The sequence below is a fragment of the Schistocerca cancellata genome, chromosome 3 (genome assembly GCF_023864275.1).
Source record: "Schistocerca cancellata isolate TAMUIC-IGC-003103 chromosome 3, iqSchCanc2.1, whole genome shotgun sequence".
In the NCBI taxonomy this organism is placed as follows: Eukaryota; Metazoa; Arthropoda; class Insecta; order Orthoptera; family Acrididae; genus Schistocerca; species Schistocerca cancellata.
Window position 1 is genome coordinate 777,782,374 of NC_064628.1, and position 21,033 is coordinate 777,803,406.

At 39.9% G+C, this 21,033-nt stretch overlaps 1 protein-coding gene and 1 non-coding gene across 4 annotated transcripts in view; both read right to left on the reverse strand.

Moving 5' to 3' along the window:
• Positions 1 to 701: 701 nt before the first annotated feature.
• Positions 702 to 21,033, reverse strand: part of LOC126175822 (condensin complex subunit 2) — a 203,144-nt gene continuing 182,812 nt past the window's right edge. For 2 of the 3 annotated variants that reach the window (XM_049922815.1, XM_049922816.1), the window contains exons 11-12: positions 1,983 to 2,087; positions 702 to 1,891 (exon numbers count right to left, since the gene is read on the reverse strand). In XM_049922815.1, coding sequence (XP_049778772.1) covers positions 1,634 to 1,891; positions 1,983 to 2,087 — 363 coding nt within the window. In that variant the 3' untranslated portion in view covers positions 702 to 1,633. The remainder of the gene's footprint in view (positions 1,892 to 1,982; positions 2,088 to 21,033) is intronic. The other variant, XM_049922817.1, reaches the window with a different exon arrangement.
• Trnat-ugu (transfer RNA threonine (anticodon UGU)) lies at positions 16,912 to 16,986 on the reverse strand. Its single transcript has one exon. It is a non-coding gene; the product is annotated as a tRNA-Thr (tRNA).

The following is a 21,033-nucleotide window of genomic DNA, read 5'->3' on the forward strand; positions in this document are numbered from 1 at the left end:
TTTATGACTAAATGTACATCCACCTCTGTGTGCTTTGCAGTCCTACATGCAATTTCTTAATCATTGTCTAACAATAATGTAGAACTACATTAAAGAAAATTTGTGAATGGAAACAAAACTGAGTGAAGACAACCACTCAGTTGTAGTTGTTAACATGTTTCCCAGTCTTTTCCAAATATACCTTCTCTTGTGACTTTGGAAGGCAGTGTTCACTAAAACCCTACAAAATTTATCACATAAATCTGTCAAAATCCTAATCCTCTAATTTCTTTTCTCCAGTCCATATTGTACATTAATTCTGCCTTCCATTGGCTCTCTGACTATTGCATTCCCATCTCACAGTCCAACCAAATTTCCATTGCCTTTCATATGATTATTGATCAATTCCTCTACTGCTTCATGTATTCCCTCAGTTCTCTCATTGTTAACTTGTTATGTGGATGTTCAAATTTTTACAATGGTCTTTGTGATTGACTATTTCAATCTTCAGCATATGTATATATAATGTAAAGTCCTTGTCAAGAAATAAATGATTATCTGTGCATTAAGAAGACACAATACATTGTGATCTACAGGAGACAGGTAAAGATACTCATTTCATCAAAACATAGTGACCACCATAGCCATGAATACACAAAAAAAACTTATTAATTAGTTTTTGTCTGAGCATTTAATTGAAAAACTCAACAAAATATGTACTATAGCACCATACAGCAATATAAACAAATACAGCTATACAACATTAAATATAAATAAAAGATAAATTAATCAAAATGTAATGTTTATATGGCCAAGTGACACATCCTTAATTACAGAACCTGAAGTTTAAGAATTGTGTGTTTATTTGACAATAGCAAAGAAAAAATGGCAATGTCAAGAATCCTTGATACTTTCATTTTAATTGAAGTCTAAATTCTTCATTGTATATATTATTATCTTCCTACTGCATTACAGTAGACATGATGTTTCTCTGGAGCCTAGATATGGAAGCAGCATGCATCCCATTCTTATCTTACTTCTATTATCCTGCTCCTGGAAAGACGGGAGGGAGGGGCAGAGGAAGAGAGAGAGAGAGAGAGAGAGAAAAAAAAAGGTACTTTCTATTCAAATAACTTGGAATGCTTCTACTTCCCACACAATAACAATTACAAGAGTTCAATAAATATTATTAAGTCTATCTTCATATTTTATGCTTCCACATATGACTTCCTTATGAGAAAATAATGATCGTTCATTAAATGTTCACCCTAAGGTTTCTATATAACAGTATTCACTTTCTGTTGTCTATTTTCTTCGCACTACTTCAAAGTCTGGCATACTTAACCAGAAATATAAATAGTTTCAATTGTGACTATTGTCACAACGTTTTTAACACAGTAATAAAAAGAACTCCTGAGTTCTCAGATGAAATATCCATGAAAAATAATACATATTTCTTCTCAGATAATGAATTGACCAACATGCCTGCAATGCAAAGTAAAACACAGTTCATGATAGATAGTCACAGCCACAGTCATCAGACATATATTTCACATAGGGGCACATTTGTTGCTTCTGATAACATCCCAGTCTTTATTTCACATAGGGTCACATTTGTTGCTTCTGATAACATCCCAGTCTTTTTCACTGTAAATTAAGAGCTCTCTCTGATTTGAGTAACAAAAATATCAGACAAATCATCTTTCCCAGTGAGAAGTAACTTCTTATCATTAGCTAAATGGAGTAAACAATTAAAAGCAATTGGAAAGTTCAAGTCCTTTGCCAGATCTCCTGTCACATTGCTCTTGAGTTTCTCATACATTTCACTTGCCCACATTGGTGACTTCATTTCATCTTCATTTCCCGAACATTCAGTACCAGAAATGCTGCTACTTGACGATGAATCATTTCCCTATAGAAGAGAGCACAGAGTTAGTAAAAATAGTGAAGAAAATTACATCTACTACTTTAAATTTCAAGTTTATAATAATTCTCTCACTAACCCCAATAACTAGAGATCTTCTAAGAATTTCCCATATAATTCTTTTGAGTTTTTTAATGTCTATTTTCTTTGCAGCTCTAGCAAATGGAATCTCTATTCGGGCCACCTGAAAAGGAAAGCCTTTCACTGTATCACAATACAGAACAAACACATAAGTTATCAAGCAGAACAAAATTCAAGTTTAATAAGAATAAACAGATGATAATAATCTAATGGAATAATTGCTGTATCAGTATATCTACGACCTGGAAATCAGTAAAGTGGTGAGTAGGGAGGGGAAGGGTGAGACGTATTTGGTGTACTACAGCAATCTCATTTGTACATTATTAACAGGAGGATATGGGTAATTGGAGAAAAATTGTTGTGCTCTTGGTGTATCAATTTCACACACTAAAGCTACTTGATGTATAGTGAACACAAGGATTGTCAATCACTATATACACTGAGTGACCACTATATTATGGCAACCTTGCCAAAATATGAACCTGGGCATGTGGCTACTTAATATTGCAAGGAATACTTCTGAAGATATTTTCGTACATAGTAATTGGTAAAGTCAATATGCCTTTGAACATGATGAAGAAAGAACATGACTTATCAGTTTTTATAAAAAGCAGACTATTGCGAGAAAGATTCACTGCCTTCAGCTTGTAAATAAGTACATTTGTAGAATGTCCCAGAGCTGCCGCATAGCAGCAAAAATGTGAATATTTGGTGAAAACATAGGTCCAGTGGCTGGTACACACACAACTATAGAGGTATGATAAACTCAACACTGTAACTCTGAAGATAACTAACTTAAGCCTAGAATGTACACCCTCCATTGCTCACCCGTGACCCATACAGTTGTTTTATCAGTGAATACTTTAGGAGTAAGAGAGAACACTCACTGAAAAGCAGAAGTGTTGAGCTGTCAACAAGGGCACTCACAAAAAATGGGGGAGGGGGGGTGGGGGCAGAAAACTCACTAGCTTTGAGATTAAATCTTTTCTCAAGCTAGGGTGTACACATGCAAGTGCGCGCGCGCCCACACACACACACACACACACACACACACACACACACACACACACACCTCTTTACACTTATGCAGTACCACTTGAATGCATAATGTCAAAGAGTGCAGTTTGGCAGGTGGACAAGGGTAGGGTGAGACAGAGAGAGGTGGGGTAGTGTCCGGGTGGGGTGAGAACAGAGAGAGATATACAAATTGCAGGAAGAGGGCTGAATATGGGTAGTTAGCTGTTTGAAGGGAGGCAGCCACTTTGCTGACTAAAATAGGAATGCCTGAGGGAGTATCAGCAGGTGCACGGGCTAGGCATGTGATGCACCAGTGTCAAAGGTGGTGGGAAGCAGCACACAATAAAGGTGACATGGAGAGGTGGACTGGGAGGGGGTGTTAGGACACAGGTAGGGGAAGCTGCCGGGTGGAGGGTTGGTGACAGTTGGTTAATGAAGATTGAGGTCAGGATGGTTCCAGGTGCGGACACCATGCTGCAGTGATAACTCCCCTCTGCATATTTTAGAGAAGCTAGTGGTGGAGGGAAAGATACAGATGGCTTGGGTTGTTAAGCAGCCTGTGAAATCGAGCATGTTTTGTGCTCAACTGTATATTCTGCCACCAGGTGGTCTGTTTTGCTCTTGGCCACAGTTTGGCAGTGGCCATTCCGTCTGATGGACACCTGGTTGGTTGAGAACAACACAAAAAGCTGTGCAGTGATAACAGTAGAGTTGATATATGACATTGCTACTTTGCCAGCTGACCCGGCCTCTGATAAGAAAGAATAAGCCTGTGACAGAACTAGAGTAGGAAGTGATGGGTGAATGGACTAAGCAGGTCTTGCATCTGTGTCTTCAACAGGAATGTGATCCTTTGGACAAGGGGTTGGGAGTGGGAGCAGCATATGGATGGATTAGGATGTTGTGTTGGTTTCGTGGGTGATGGAACACCACTTTCGAAGAGGTGGAAAGTATCTTGTGTAGGACGTCCCTCATATCAGGGCATGAAGATAGATCAACAAAACCCTGGCAAAGAGTATGACACAGATGTTCCAGTCCAGGGAGATAATGGGTGACAAGGATACACTCCTTTGTTGCTGATTCTTGGGGGTGGTGGGATGATTAGCTGTGTGTGAGGATATGGCATGGGAATTCTGTTTGCAGGCTACGTTTGAGAAGTAGTGCCCATTTGAATGCCTTTAAGAGACCTTCAGCATATTGGGGAAGGGAGTTCTTGTAACTGCAGCAACACAATCGACAGACGGTCAGCCTGTATGGGAAAGTGGAAGGGGTGGCAGCTCTTGAAATGCAGTTGAGCTTATTGTGGACAGATATGTGGATGGCACCATCAGAGAAGTGGAGGTTAACACCCAGGATGGTGGCACCTGGAGTTTAGGAGGACCAGATGAAGTGGATGGGAGCAAAGGTGTTGTGGTTGTGGAGCAATGAAGATAGAGTGTCTGGGTCCTGAGTCCAGATCATGAGAGTATCAGCACTGAACCTGAACCACAGGGCTTGGCATTTTAGGAGGTTAGAAAGCCTACCTCTACATGGCCCATAAAAAGGTTCGCATAGGATGGTGTTGGTTTCTTGCAGCTGTGCTGCAGTTTTGTTTAAATATCTTCTCTTCAAAGGAAGTAGTTGTGTGTCAGGATATAGTTCGTAAGGTACGTGAGGAAGGAGGTAGTGGGTCTGAAGGATGTTGGGAAAGGTAGTGTTTGATGGCAGCGAGGCCATGAGCATAAGTGATGCTGGTGTACAGGGAGTTGGTGTCAACAGTGATGAGTAGGAATCCAGGAGGTAAAGGAGTAGGGATGGTGAACAGACAGTGAATGAAGTGGTTATAATCTGATTGAAATTACTTTGTGATTGACTGATGGCAGTGGTGGAGAGCCGAGTTGGCATCTCATAAATGGCATGTGCTTGTCCAGTCAATAATTGCATGCACACCAAAAAAGAAACAAATAGTCTATTCCCTGTCTGTTGTCAATGTCTTTGTAGGCAGTGGAGAGGTTAAATCAGAATTACTTTCACTGTTGCCTGTGTTGCTACTAGAACTGCTGTCAGAATTTAATGAAATAATAAGTTGTTCATTGTCATTTTGCACTAAACCTTAATTCTACCACACTTTCATTATTACATCCTACATGTGTCTTAAACATCATGCCAATCTGACAATGCAGTTCTTTCCACTTATGCTAACATACATGTTTTGTTGTTCCTCGTCACATAAACTTTAACCTGAGCCCATATGATTTCAATGGAACTGAAGTGGCAGTGGTATAGTGTCAGTACCCTATGACCATATTTTTCTGTTAGTCTATCTATAACAGGTGTGTCCAGCCCACAGCCTGCATGTGGCCTGAAGCAATTATCAGTGAGGCCCAAGAAGTGAGCAAATATGACACAATCAGTATAAATAAAAAAAAAAAATCTGTTTATGTACTTCTCCACCCAATAGTGATCCAGCCCCATTTCCCCCAAATCACCCCCTGTTACCTTTCCAGAAATTCTTAACCTTGAACCTTGCCTCCCTATCATTCCTCAAATATCACAACATGCAATCTAACTTAACACCCGCAGAAAGAATTACAATCCAACTCCTAATAACTGATCCTGACCTTACAATCCTACCTGCTGACAAAGGAACCACCACTGTCGTTTTGAACTACAAGGGTTACCAGCAGAAGGACTCTGCCACCCGTCAGATTCATTCGCCCAAAAACCCTGCCACAGTGACTCCATTCCAGAAACCAGCAGGATCTCCAGTCTCTCCTCAGAGCCTTACAGCCATCCCAGAACCTCTCCCCATAGTTCATCTCTCCCTGACCACTACCATTTTCCACACACTTGCCATCTATACGCTTCCTAAAGTTCAAAAACCCAACCACCTAAGACACCCTATCGTGATCGGTTACTGTGTCCCCACTTAAGAGAATCTCTGCTCTCACAGACCAACACTTTCAGTATTATATAAAAGATACCAACCATTTCCTCCACCAACACTCCACATATCCTGTTCCTTTAGCACATCGTGTCCTGCTCATCAGTACTGATGCCACCTCCCTTTACACTAACATCCCTAATGCCTATGGCCTTGACACTACTGAACACTACCTTTCCCAACACCTGACAGATTCCAACACTGCAACCTCCTCCCTAGTTGCACTGACCAACAATATCCTCATCCACAATTACTTCTTCCTTGAAGACATCACCCACAAACTAATCCAGGGTACAGAAATGGGAATGCACATGACATCATCCTATGCCACCCTATTCATGGGCCATCTACAGGTATCCTCTCTGAAAGGGTTTTGAGTACCTTTTGTCATGCCCTGAAGCAAGGAATGGCCTACCCACTACCCTTCCCATCCCTCCCACAGTGGTATATCACTGCCTACTGAACCTGTACAATATCCTCGTCCATCTATACACAAGCCATGCTTCCATTCCCTTGCCCCATCGTTCATATCCCTGTAACAGACCTAGATGCAAGGCCTGCCCATATATGCTCCCACCACCACCTACTCCAGTTCAGTCACAAGCATCACCTATCTCAACACAGGCAGGACTCCTTGAGAAACCAGTCATGTGATCTACAAATTAAGATGCAACCACTGTGCTGCATTCCAAGTAAGCATGACAACCAACCAGCTGTGTGTCCGCACACCACAAACTGTGGTCGAGAAACAGCTGGACCACCCAGTTGCTGAGCATGCTGCCCAACACAGTGTTCTTCATTTTAATGACTGCTTCACAGCCTGTGCCATCTGGATCCTTCCTACCAATATCAGATTTTCTGAATTGTGCAGGTGGGAACTCTCCCTGCAGTATATCCTAAATTCCTGTAATCCTCCTGGCCTCAACCCTCATTAGTCACTGTCCTACAACCAGGTATCCCCTTCCACACTCCCACTCCAGCATTACACAGCCCTCTATTCCACCAATGTACCCAAAGTCTTTTTATTTCTCTCCTTTTCCGCTGCCTCCCTCTCCCCTGCCCTATGTCTAACATCGCAACTGCACCTAGTTGCCCTACCCGCTCTGCACCTATGACCCCGTTACTATCCTGGTATCTCTGCCCCGTCCTGTCCCAGCCTCCTCCTTAGCCTTACCATCCACACTGCTTCTCCCATCATGCACTGCTGTTCACAGACTCGCCTCAGCAGCCAGACTGCAGTCATGAGAGTGCGAGTTGAATTTGCATGTGACGGCCTTTCTGACCGAAAGCTTACTTGTTTGACTGTCTTTTTGTTGTGCGTATGACTGTCTTTTTGTTGTGCGTATCTGCAACTCAGCACCTCCGCTATATGGTGAGTTGCAATCTATCCTTGTCATAATACTGTCTTTACTCCATCTTGGATTTTCCATTGTTTGTTCATGATAAATTGATATTGCAAGTTTGAAACTCCTACCACATGATGCAATGGTTATTGTTAGTGCTAAGTACATTACGCGCAGAACCAAGAACATGGCTTCTTCCAATGTGGCCCACGTAAGCTAAAAGACTGGACATCCCTGATCTATAACATATGGAGGTAAAGATGGTTTATTCTGAGCCACGAGATCCAGTAATTCATCCTTTACACAGTCATCTGGTATACAAATGGTGTTTCATTATAGACATTTGACAGTGTCTTGTTTTGAGGACACTACTACAGGTGCCTTATCAAGGCTAGATTGAATGATATGAGGCATTCTTGATAACTATTACTAAAGGATTTTTCAAGTTGGTTTTTATTTTATTTATTTATTTATTTTTTTCTTCAGACACGAGTCCTTAAACCACCGCTGAAACATGTCTCTGTTCATTTCTTCATGGTAATCAGCTGTGTTCTTCAATACAGACAATAACTTACAATTTTCCCCGATGACTATATTTTGTATACAGTGACATATGACCTAAAATCTATGGAACATGAAGTAACTGGCGACCACATTTTTCCTCTCTGAACTAACTATTATAGGTTTCTTAATTTCAAAACATCACAAAAACTATGACCACTAAAGGCAAACTATGACATCAGACTAAGTTGCAGGCAGTTTTCAGGGCGCGCGTGTGTGTGTGTGTGTGTGTGTGTGTGTGTGTGTGCGCACTCGCACGTTGTTGTAAAAAACAAACTAGTACAAAGAAGTCACAATAATAACTTAACTTGGGTAAGATCCCATTTCAATAGTTAAGAAGGCACACTACCCAACAGCAGAGAGAAAATTGTGCAAGCATTCAGAGTTTTCAGAATGAATTTTCATTCCGCAGTGGAGAGTGCATTGATCTGAAACTTCCTGGCAGATTATAACTGTGTGACAGAGCAGGACTTGAACCTGGAACCTTTGTCTTCCATGGGTAGGTACTCTACTGACTGAGCTACCCAAAAAAATTCATGTCCCACCCTCATAGCTTTACTTCTGCCAGTACCTCATCTCTGTCTTCAAAACTTCTCTTGCATACTCACAGAATATTTACAAAAGAAGACAATTCTAAAAATCTGAAACCCACATATTTCACAAGACTGAAAGGGGGGGGGGGGGGGGGGGAAGAGAATCAAACTACAGACCTGTCAGCCTCTTCTCCGCAGTGCACAATATATTCATTAAAATTGTCACCAACTGTATAGGAAAAAACTGATTTTAATGGCAAAGGAACACACTAGCTTTAGAAATGAATATAGCACAATTGATTAATTGCAACTAATGAATGAAATTATAGAATGAAGCAATAAGTATAAATTAAAACTCTGCCTAGGATTCATAGATTTTAAGAGGGTAGGCATTGATTCAATTACATTAATATACTGAAGACAATACACATCAAAGATACCATTTCCATTGTATCTTGTCAAGTGGTGGGACATTTGAGACTGGAAAAAAGGCTGGGAGATTGCATGTCAGCATTATTAGTAGCCACAGAGGCAGTTCCCAATTCTGGAAAAGATAAGCAGGAAGATGTACTAATGGTATGTACCTGAACCCATCTTCAGGTACATGAAAAGACTGCAAATAATCATCAACAATTAATGAAGGCAATTAATAGAGCATGTTTGAAAGAAAGCTTGTAAATAAATTATAACAAGACTTAAACAAATAACACAAAATAAAAATCAAAGAAAATAAGCAATGGAGTTACAAAATCGTTGGTGAGGGTTTTTTGTTTGTTTTGTTTTTGCAGGCAGGCTAAAGAAATAAAGAGGAAGTTAAAAATTTCCTGGAGTAAACTAAATAGAGCTTTGAAAACTAGCTCCCAGTGAGTCTGAAAAGCAAAGTTTGCAGTCAGTGTGTATTAACAGTTTTGATTTGTGACAATGAGGTATGGAACATTAATGCAAAGACGGTGCGCTGTTCAGCAAGCCTGGAAATTCATGTTTGGAATTACTATGAGTGCTAGAGAAACAAACAAATTGATGATAGAACCGACAGTAGCGAAAAGCATAATTAAGACTGTAACAAAAATTAAACAGATGTGGACAGGACAATTGGCAGGTGAATGGGTGGGAGATGAACCAAGCGAGTACTTTGCGGGATACCAAGAGATAAGAAAAGACTGAGGTAATGACATACTAGAAAGAGGCTACATTACATTAGGAAACAAGAATCAATACTGATATGTTTACCTAAAGACTGTAGTAGGTGTGGAAGTCCGGATGAGGCCTCAATGAAACACTATATTTTGTATGGCTGATGCAGCTTTCTTATAATTAGAATGTTTTGCTTACATAAGCTATGAATCTCATTACATCGTGCAGATATTGCTGGGGGGAATTTTCTTGTCTCATGTAGCTACAGTCAAGCTTTCAAACAAGGAGCAGGACTACCGCATCAACCACCTGTAATTGCCAAACCTTCACCCCACCACCACAACATTTTATGCATACACTGTGCTCAAGTTTCAGGTAGCCTGCTGTTCTGTATTATCATTGCACCCCGCAATTTTGTTTGTCATAATTTTTACTGTTGGATGAGTTAGTATTTTGTTTGTTGTTACTCTTGCTTGCTCTGTGGTACTGAACAATATCAGAAAAAAGATCATTGAAAATTATTAGTGGAGAAGTTCCGTGTTGTTCTCTTGGCTGGGGGATTGCTGTATGAGGCCAGGCAAGAGAAATGGTTTACGTGTTACATGTCTACTTTGAGACTGAAAGACTTGACGGTGGTCTGCTGCTCTCCATTCATCATGTAATCAAAAGAACTGCTGTAGCAAGGAACAAAAAAATAAAAAACATTATTGTGAATACTGGCAAGAAAATGTCCAAGAAATAAAAAGTTGTAAAAACATCGAAGGTTTAAACTCTTCGGGAAAAACCATTGTATGGATCAACAGATTACCAATATTACCATTTGCTGAGGATGTGATTCATTGTCACATTTGTGACCATTATCACAGAAAGGGAAATCCAGTAATCAACAGGTTATATGTGACCATTATCACAGAAAGGGAAATCCAGTAATCAACAGGTTATTGGCCACCATTATTATGAAATCCAGTCTTTTTCAAGGCACTCACACACAATTTTGCACAGCCTAGTATTTCAGTAAGAACATTTCTGTGGCCCTATGCTGTCGGTGGAGAACAAGGATGTAGCTGTTTGACGATGCAAATTTTTAGGGCAGATCTACAGCATGAATATCGAAGAAGTGGTGCGGCTTGAAGAGACGTGGGCCACTTCTGGTTCTTTTGTCGAAGAGGGCTGGACAGATGACAATGGCAATGCCTCCAGGCATAGGGGACAATGTTATTCTTTTTCATGTAGGCACCTTACAAGGATTTCCTCTGAACAGTCTCCACCTTTTTAAATCAAGGGAAACAGGAGATTATCATGAGGAAATGAACCACCTTAATTTTACAAACTGATTCATAGAATCACTAATTCAAAATCAGGGAAAACTGTCAACAATTGTTCTAGATAACACTCATTATTATTCAGCTGTTGTTGGCAAGCGCATCCTGTTGGCATTTCAACTCATTAGAGTTGATATGAAACCAAATTAAACGTTACACTGTCAGAATTTATAATAAGTTTGCTATTTCTGAAGTCTAAGCACTCACAAAAGAAGCTGTTAGGAAAGTCATCTCTCAAGACTGGAAGGAGGCCATCAAACATACATAGAGCATCGTGGAGACAGCATGGCAGAATGAAGCCTTTTGGAAAATTCAGTGGAGGAAATTATTATTTCATTAAAAACAAGTGACAGTTACAGTAATACTTCAAACATTTGTCATAGCGATGAGAGTGATTTCAGTGGAGTTTTTCCACTACCACCATAAAAATGAAGTACAGACAAATTCAGGTGCACATTTGAAGTGCACAATTTAGAATGATAAGTACCTACATAGCAACATTATATTTTCATAAGTTTTGACATTTAATAGTAAGGCCTTATCAGCAACAAACTCCAAAGTTCATTTCAGAAATTCAATCTATGTCACACAAAATAAATATTACTGTTTACAGTACAATTGCTGCAATGTTGAATTAAGTTTTCTGTATAGTTTTTGTTCTTTCTCCTACTGGTTGCACCATTTGAGATATGTTTAAACATGCATAAATCTTACATTTTGTTATGTTAGAAATAAGTGAATCATGAAAATTAATAAGATAAACCTAGCAACCTGATTCTCATGACAAAACCATATGGGCGAACACTCAGGAGGAGGACGACGAGACAAGTAACCCAGCCAATATATGGCAGAATCCTTAAAGAAAGAATAGAGACGGAGGCTACATTGTCTGAAAAACAAAATGATTTTAGACCACAACATTCACGTGGAATATTCACAGTACAGAATCTAATTGAGAAGAGAAATGCCAGAAGCAGAGAAATCCATTTAGTATTTGTGGATTTGCAGAAGGCCTATGATACAGCAACACAAAACAATCTGTAGACAAATATAAAGAACAGTGGTGTGTCAACTATTTACATTGAAAAGTTCTATACAGATTGTATCAGTGCTGTCTAAGTAGGAAATTTAGTGTCACTGTAGTTTCCTATAACAAAAGGGCTATACCACAGACATTGTATAGCTGTGACACTATTTAAAATCTATATGGGAGAAATCCCCCCCCTCCATGAACCATGGACCTTGCCGTTGGTGGGGAGTCTTGCGTGCCTCAGCGATACAGATAGCCATACCATAGGTGTACCCACAACGGAGGGGTATTTGTTGAGAGGCCAGACAAACGTGTGGTTCCTGAAGAGGGCAGCAGCCTTTTCAGTAGTTGCAAGGGCAACAGTCTGGATGATTGACTGATCTGGCCTTGTAACAATAACCAAAACGGCCTTGCTGTGCTGGTACTTCCAACAGCTGAAAGCAAGGGGAAACTACAGCCGTAATTTTTCCTGAGGGCATGCAGCTTTACTGTAGGGTTATATGATGATGACGACCTCTTGGGTAAAATATTCCGGAGGTAAAATAGTCACCCATTCGGATCTCCGGGCAAGGTCTACTCAAGAGGACGCCATTATCAGGAGAAAGAAAACTGGTGTTCTACGGATCGGAGCGTGGAATGTCAGATCCCTTAATTGGGCAGGTAGGTTAGAAAATTTAAAAAGTGAAATGGATAGGTTAAAGTTATATATAGTAGGAATTAGTGAAGTTCGGCAGGAGAAACAAGACTTCTGGTCAGGTGAATACAGGGTTATAAACACAAAATCAAATAGGGGTAATGCAGGAGTAGGTTTGATAATGAATAGGAAAATAGGAATGCGGGTAAGCTACTACAAACAGCATAGTGAATGCATTATTATAGCCAAGATAGATACGAAGCCCACACCTACTACAGTAGCTATTTTATATGCCAACTAGCTCCATGGATGACCAAGAGATTGATGAAATGTATGATGAGATAAAATAAATTATTCAGATAGTGAAGGGAGACGAAAATTTAATAGTCAAGGGTGACTGGAACTCTATAGTAGGAAAAGGGAGAGAAGGAAACATAGTAGGTGAATATGGAATGAGAGTAAGGAATGAAAGAGGAAGCCGCTTGGTAGAATTTTGCACAGAGCACAGCTTTATCATAGCTAACACTTGGTTCAAGAATCATAAAAGAAGGTTGTATACATGGAAGAAGCCTGGAGATACTGACAGGTTTCAGATAGATTATGTAATGGTAAGACAGAGATTTAGGAACCAGGTTTTAAATTGTAAGACATTTCCAGGAACAGATGTGGACTCTGACCACAATCTATTGGTTATGAACTGTAGATTAAAACTGAAGAAACTGCAAAAAGGTGGGTATTTGAGGAGATGGGACCTGGATAAACTTAAAGAACCAGAGATTGTAGAGAGTTTCAGGGAGAGCATTAGGGAACATTTGACAAGAATGGGGGAAAGTAATACAGTAGAAGAATGGGTAGCTTTCAGAGATGAAATAGTGAAGGTAGCAGAGGATCAAGTAGGTAAAAAGACGAGGGCTAATAGAAATCCTTGGGTAACAGAAGAGATATTGAATTAAATATATGAAAGGAGATAATATAAAAGTGCAGTAAATGAAGCAGGCAAAAAGGAATACAAACGTCTCAGAAATGAGATCGGCAGGAAGTGCAAAATGGCTAAGCAGGGATGGCTAGGGGACAAATGTAAGGACGTTCGGGCGCATATCACCAGTGTGTAAGATAGATACTGCCAACAGGAAAATTAAAGAGACCTATGGAGAAAAGAGAACCACTTGCATGAATATCAAGAACTCAGATGGAAACCCAGTTCTAAGCAAAGAAGGGAAAGCAGAAAGGTGGAAGGAGTATGTAGAGGGTCTATACAAGGGCGATGTTCTTGAGGACAATATTATAGAAATGGAAGAGAATGAGATGAAGATGAAATAGGAGATATGATACTGTGTGAAGAGTTTGTCAGAGCACTGAAAGACCTAAGTCGAAACAAGGCCCCGGGAGTAGACAACATTCCATTAGAACTACTGACAGCTTTGGGAGAGCCAGGCCTAACAAAACTCTACCATCTAGTGAACAAGATGTATGAGACAGGCGAAATACCCTCAGGCTTCAAGAAGAATATAATAACTCTAATCCCAAAGGAAGCAGGTGTTGACAGATGCGAAAATTAGCAAACTATCAATTTAATAAGTCATGGCTGCAAAATACTAATGCGAATTCTTTACAGACGAATGGAAAAGCTGGTAGAAGCCGACCTCAGGGAAGATCAGTTTGTTGGGACACGTGAGGCAATACTGACCCTATGACTTATCTTAGAAAATAGATTAAGGAAAGGTAAACCTACATTTCTAGCATTTGTAGACTTGGAGAAAACTTTTGACAATGCTGACTGGAATACTCTCTTTCAAATTCTGAAGGTGGCAGGGGTAGAATACAGGGAGCGAAAGGCTATTTACAATTTGTACAGAAACCAGATGGCATTTATAAGAGTCGAGGGACATGAAAGGGAATCAGTGGTTGGAAGGGGGTGAGACAGGGTTGTAGCCTATTCAATCTGTGTATTGAGCAAGCAGTAAAGGAAACAAAAGCAAAATTCAGAGCAGAAATTAAAATCCATGGAGAAAAAATAAAAACTTTGAGGTTCGCCGGCGACATTGTGATTCTGTCAGAGGGCAGAGCACGAAGGCTGTATGACAACTGAACCTGGTCCTTTCCCATAATAAAAAGGAACCAGACAGGCAGCATATCCTTTAGTTTCTGAATACATCACTATATATGAAGCAGGAACACGGGTAATGAACAAACATCAGAGAAACAAATTGCTTGCACTAGAGATAGGCTTTTGGAGGCGTTGTGCCATCTCCAGGCTCAACCACATACCAAATGCCAATACGAGAGAGCCTATGAATGTCAATAAATCAGTAACAGACACCACAGGAATGGAACTTCTAAAATGATATGGACATATAGGAAGGATGGGTGATAGCTGATGGCCAAAGTGTGGCAATGGACCCAAGCGAAAAGAAGAAAGTGTGGACAACCTGAGAGAAACTGGAGTCTAAAGGTCCAGGATGCAATGGATGCCAGAATCAGTGGTTGATGTGATAGGTGGCAGGAGGATTAATATGATGCACAACTTTAGCAAAAATTGGAACAATATTTTGAACATGACACCTAAACAAAAACCAAATACCCATTGCAAGCTTACTCCACTGTTGCAAAATTTATCCAGCCTATGCAAGCAACAATGTATTTCCTCTGCATAGAGGTAAACAGTATGAGACTTGAGTTTCTCCCAGCGTAAATGGTGTTCAAGTAACTTATGGGAATGAAGCTGGGTGACATCATTGACGACAGCCAACATTTTGACAGGAGCAGACCCTGCCATTTTCAAGGTGAAACTGCAGCAAGTAAGTGCTGTGCAGGGGAATTTAAAACCTTGATTTTCAAAGAAATTATGGAAAGATAAAAACACACACACACACACACACACACACACACACACACACACACACACACACACACACACTGTAAACACTAGCATTATCACACACCAAAGAAGACTGACATTAGAAGTTATCAGTCGTGAAATTAATAATCAATGGGCAAGGTACAATAAACTCTGTCCCTCTATTTTTTGAGAAGGGAGAGAGCAGGATACCATGCAAAATTTAAACAACAAACACCAATTTTATTTATAAGGTTACTTGCTAGTTAATTTCGACAACTTCCTTGACAATGCTATCCTAGTAGCTGAAAGTGCATGTCAGAATCTCCATGTTATAATCTATAAGATGACCACCGCCAAGACAATGTTCTGCAATGGCAGATTTGTGCAGCTGTTGTAAGTATGTGTGCTGGTTATCCTCTGTATGCTGGTCCTCCACAGTCCTGATAGTCTGATCATATATAACATGCCACAACTGCAAGGAATACAGTAGATACCCACCATACGCAAAACAAGATCATCTTTTACGGAACCTAAAAGATTCCTGATTGTAGATAGTGATTGAAGCACATACTTCTGTATGAAATGCTCCCTGTGTGTGTATGGCAGAAGGCTGTAGACTTTGCCCATTATAATGAAAGGTGACTTTTAGATAGGATAACTCAGCTGACAAACTCTCAGGGTCCGAGATGAAATGGGCCCTGTGAACCAAGGTATGAAGTACCCTTTCACACTGAGCCCTTTGGTGATTACTATCCACTTTCTCTTCTCAATCAATTTCTTCCTGCAAATTGGGTATAACTTGTGCAATGGCAGTGTTGATTCAATTTTTCAGGTTGGCTAAATTGTTTGGTAGGGGCGAAACATATACATGGTCTTTAATGACACCCCGAAGAAAAAATCCAGTGGTGTCAAATCTGGGGAGTGAGGTGGCCATGCAATTTGCCCTTCTTGGCCAGTCCACTGACCTGGGATGTGATTATCGAGGAAACCTCGAATCCCTGTGAGGAAATCAGGTGTTGCGCTGCCTTGCTGGTAGGAAACCATCTCATCTTGATCATCATCATCGATGTGTGGAATTTAAAAAAATTTCAAGCATATCCAGTTACACAATATCAGTGACAGTTTTCTCCGAGAACAAGAAAAGGCTATACACGTCCAGTTTGCCAGGGGCACAGAATACATTAACTTTGGGGCAGCCATGAACTTTTGACTGTGCACTATGCTGGTGCTCCTAGTGGCTTTGAGGCTGTTTGCTGTAAATAGACACATCTACTGATTATGTGAGTTATCTCAATAAATTTCTATATCATTCCTTTTTAACTCGCCCTGCATACCTTGACGTCCTGTTATAAATCTCATGGAGAAAGCTTTTGGTGACGCAGCTTTATCCATGTTAGGGTAATATACTTATAAGGATACGGTGTCTGTTCTTTCGGACATGTCCAAAAGAACAGACACCATTGTGCATGAAGAAAGAACAGACACCATTGATGACCTGCAGCTGTCTAGAACGAAATTAGAATTATATTAATACCTTCAACTGCTGATGGGCATTGATATATATATATCAACAGGGACAGGTGAAAATGTGTGCCCCAACCGGGATTCGAACCCGAGATCTCCTGCTTACATGGCAGATGCTCTATCCATCTGAGCCACCGAGGGCAAAGAGTATAGTGCAACTGCAGGGACTATCTCTGGACTTGGTAAGAACGTCTTCCACAAGTAATGAGTGTGTTGGGGTCGGACACTACGAATGTAGTGTGTGGACATACAATGTGCAAAAGTGGGTCTCGCAGGAGGCGTGCATGAGATAGTCCCTACAGTCGCACTATCCTCTGTGCCCTCAGTGGCTGAGATGGATAGAGTGACTGCCATGTAAGCAGGAGATCCCGGGTTTGGGTCCCGCTCAAGGCACAAATTTTCACCTGTCCCAGTTGATATATATCAACGCCCATCAGCAGCTAAAGGTATTAATATAATTCTAATTTCATGTTAGGGAACGGTTTAAATTTTGCACCAAATTCCAAGCAGTTGCCAGAGGTTGATTTTATTACTTCTTCTGAAGAGGCTGTTCTTAAACGACCTCCAGATGTTGCAGAGGATATCAGGAGAGAGGCATGTCATGCTTTGACTGGGGCACGTCCACCAAAGAGTAATACTACAGCATATGAGAGGGATGCTTTACCTTCACTTACAGTTGATCTGGAAACTGTTATTTTACCAGCGGACAAGAGCAATGCTACCGTTGATTTCGTTACCAAATATAATTAGCAAAGAAGTTTAGAACTTTTTGAATTCTAGAGGTATAAGTATATTTACTGAGACAATTTGGCCCAGAAAGTTATGTGCATGACGAGGAACTTCCTGGCACAGTATATGGTACACATCCATAGCACGGATGAATTTTGTGAAGACAAATAAGTTATGCTTGAAGTGACAACTCTGGTTCTGTAATTCAAAATGAAGTCTAGATAATGCAGTTTGTAATTGTTTCTTCAGTATATCAAAATTAACTTATCTGCTACCAGTATCATTCTATAAAGTTGATTGAAACAGGTAGAGTGGAAATACATTTAGCTAAGATTCGATGTGCTCAGAAGATAATGTATGGTGGTGTTCTTTAAAAGACTGACTAGACTAACTTTTTCAAGTCAATGTTTTGAGATGTGACTTCAGGAGACAAATAGTAGAGAAGTATATATTTCCATGGGTGCGATGACCTGTCTAGACTAATGTGCTGTACCAAATCAATTGTTAAATTTGTTTTCTGATGAAGTTCCTGTCCATGTGATGAAATTACTCAGTGGTGAGATTCATATATAAGGTGTAGGAAAGAAAAATGTGCAAATTAATGGACTAATACCGACCACAGTAGCATCCCCCAATGCTTGCAACATGTAAAGTAAAAATGCATAGTAAGGAATTCCAGCAGAGATCAACAGTTAAAAGCATTGCAGTATAGATTCATAAAATTCCTATCAATTGATATTACAATTTTCCAGTTCACATAAAAAGTTCATTCTTGCCTAAAATAGAAAATGATAGTTGTCACAGGAAAATTCAGTCAAGAAAACTAACAAATTATGGGACATAATTGCTTGCCAGTAGATATTTTCAGAAGAAATGTGTAGCACTGCTGACGGACACATGTAGAAGTTAAAGTGACACACTAACAAGTTTTCAGAAATAGTAGTTCCTTCCTTGGCCAAGGAGACAGGAATATACTGGGGAAGGTTAAAAAAGAAGAGGAAGACACTCAATCCTAAGATGGCAGAAACCCAAAGAGTGTACATCATCAGTCTCACTCACAGCTAATACTATAACAGTGCCATTCTAATGGATGTATCTACATCTATGTCTATACTCTGCAAACCACTGCAAGGTTCATGGCAAGAAAGATTGTTTGAATGCCTCTGTGCATGTAGCAATTATTCTAACCTTACCCTCATGATCCCTATGTGAGTTATACGTAGGGGGTTGTAGTATATTCCTAGTCATCATTTAAAGTCGGTTCTTGAAACTTTGTTAGTAGACTTCTCAGGATAGTTTATGTCTATCTTCAAGAGCCTTCAAGTTCAGTTCCTTCAGTATCTCTGTAACACTCTCCCGTTGTTTAAACAAACCAGTGACTATTCCTGCTGCCCTTCTCTGTATACATTCAATATCCCCGGCTAGTCCTATCTGACATGGGTCCCACACACTTGGACAATATTCTAGAATGTCTTGCACGAGTGATTTGTGAACAATCTACTTTGTAGACTGATTGCACTACCCCCGTATTCTACTAATAAATAGAAGTCTACCACCTGCTTTACCCACAACTGGACCTATGTGATCATTCCATTTCATATCCCTGCAAAGTGTTACACACAGGTATTTGTCTCACTTAGCCGATTCCAACAGTGACCGACTGTTGTTATAATCATAAGACACAAATGTTTTTTTCATTTTGTGAAGTGCACAATTTTACATTTCTGAGCATTTACAGCAAGTTGCCAGTCTCTTTACCAGGTTGAAATCTAATCAATATCTGACTGAATATTTAAGCAGCTTCTTTCAGATAGTACTTCATTATAGATAACTGCATCAGCTGCAAAAAGCCTTATTTTATTATTAATATTGTCTGCAAAGTCATTACTATACAACATGAACAGCAAGGGTCGCAACACACTTCCCTGGGTAGCACACTTGAACTTGCTTCTGCATCTGAAGATGACTCTTCATCCAAGATACCGTGCTGTATCCTACTTACCAAAGTGCTCCATCCAAGATACCTTGCTCTTTCCTCTCTACCAAAACATCCTCAATCCAGTCACAAATTTCACTTGATACCCCATATGACTGTACTTTTGATAATAAGTGTAGGTGCAGTATTGAGTCAAATGCTTTTCAGAAGTCAAGAAATACTGTACCTACCTGTTTGCTTTGATCCAAAACTTTCAGTATGTCATGTGAGAAAAGTGCGAGCTGGGTTTCACATGACCAATGTTTTTTAAAACCATGCCAGTTGGCATTGAGGTGGTCTTTCTATTCAAGATACTTCATTATGTTTGAGCCAGAATATGTTCCAAGATTGTACAACAAATCAATGTCAAGGATATTGGATAGTAGTTTTGTGGATCACTTCCACTACCGTTCTTGTAGGTGAGTGTGACTTGTGCCTTTTTCCAAGAACTAGGTGCAGTTTTTTGTTTGAGGGATCTATGATAGAGTTGGAAGTGGGGCTAACTCAGCTGCAAATTCCATATATAATCTGACAGGGATTCCATCGGAGCCTGGAGATTTATTCAGTTTTAATGATCTAAGCTGACACTAATACTTGTTTTACTCATCTTTTCAGGGGTACAAGGATTAAATTGGGGCAATTCTCCTGGGTTTTCCTTTGCAAAGTAACATTTGAAAACTAAGTTAAGCACTTCAGCTTTTGCTTTGCTACTCTCAATTTCAGTTCCTGTCTCATTCGCTAGGAACTGGACAACTTTGGTGCCACTTACAGCCTGTACATATGACCAGAATTTCTTTGTGTTCTGTGAAACATAACTTAACAGTATTCTGCTATGGTAAGGAATTACGTATTGCTCTCGACAGCCAAATGCATTTCATTCAGTATCTCTCTTTCTATAGCCCTACACTTCGTTTTACACCTATTATGCAGTATTATCTGTTTCTTTTGGAGTTTCTTTACAGTGACTATACACCATGGAGGTTCCCTTCCATTATGAACTGTTCTACTGGGTACATATCTATCCAGTGCAATGTCAACTATTCTTTTAAACTTGAGCTAGAGTTCCTCTACACACTCCTACTCTGTGCTGAAAGTTTCAAGTTCCTTGTTGAGATAAGACACTACTGATTTTTTACATGGTTCACTGAACATATTTAATGTGGACATCCTTAAAGAGGTCAAGTTTATTTTTTGCCATTAGATCCAATATATTGCCATCATGAGTGGGGTTCCTAACTATGTATTCTAGGTAGCTTTCAGAGAAGGCATTCAGTAAAGTTTCACAGGATGTCTTATCATGGCCACTACTAACAAAACTGTAATTTTCCCAATTAATTGTTAAATGATTTCTGTATGATTAGGGAACTTACATACAAGTTAACTGAGGTTTTCTTTTAAGTTTTCAGTTGCATCAGGAGATAAGTCTGGTAGGCAATAGAAGGATCCAAATTATCAATCATTTAATACCTCCCCCCCCCCCCCCCA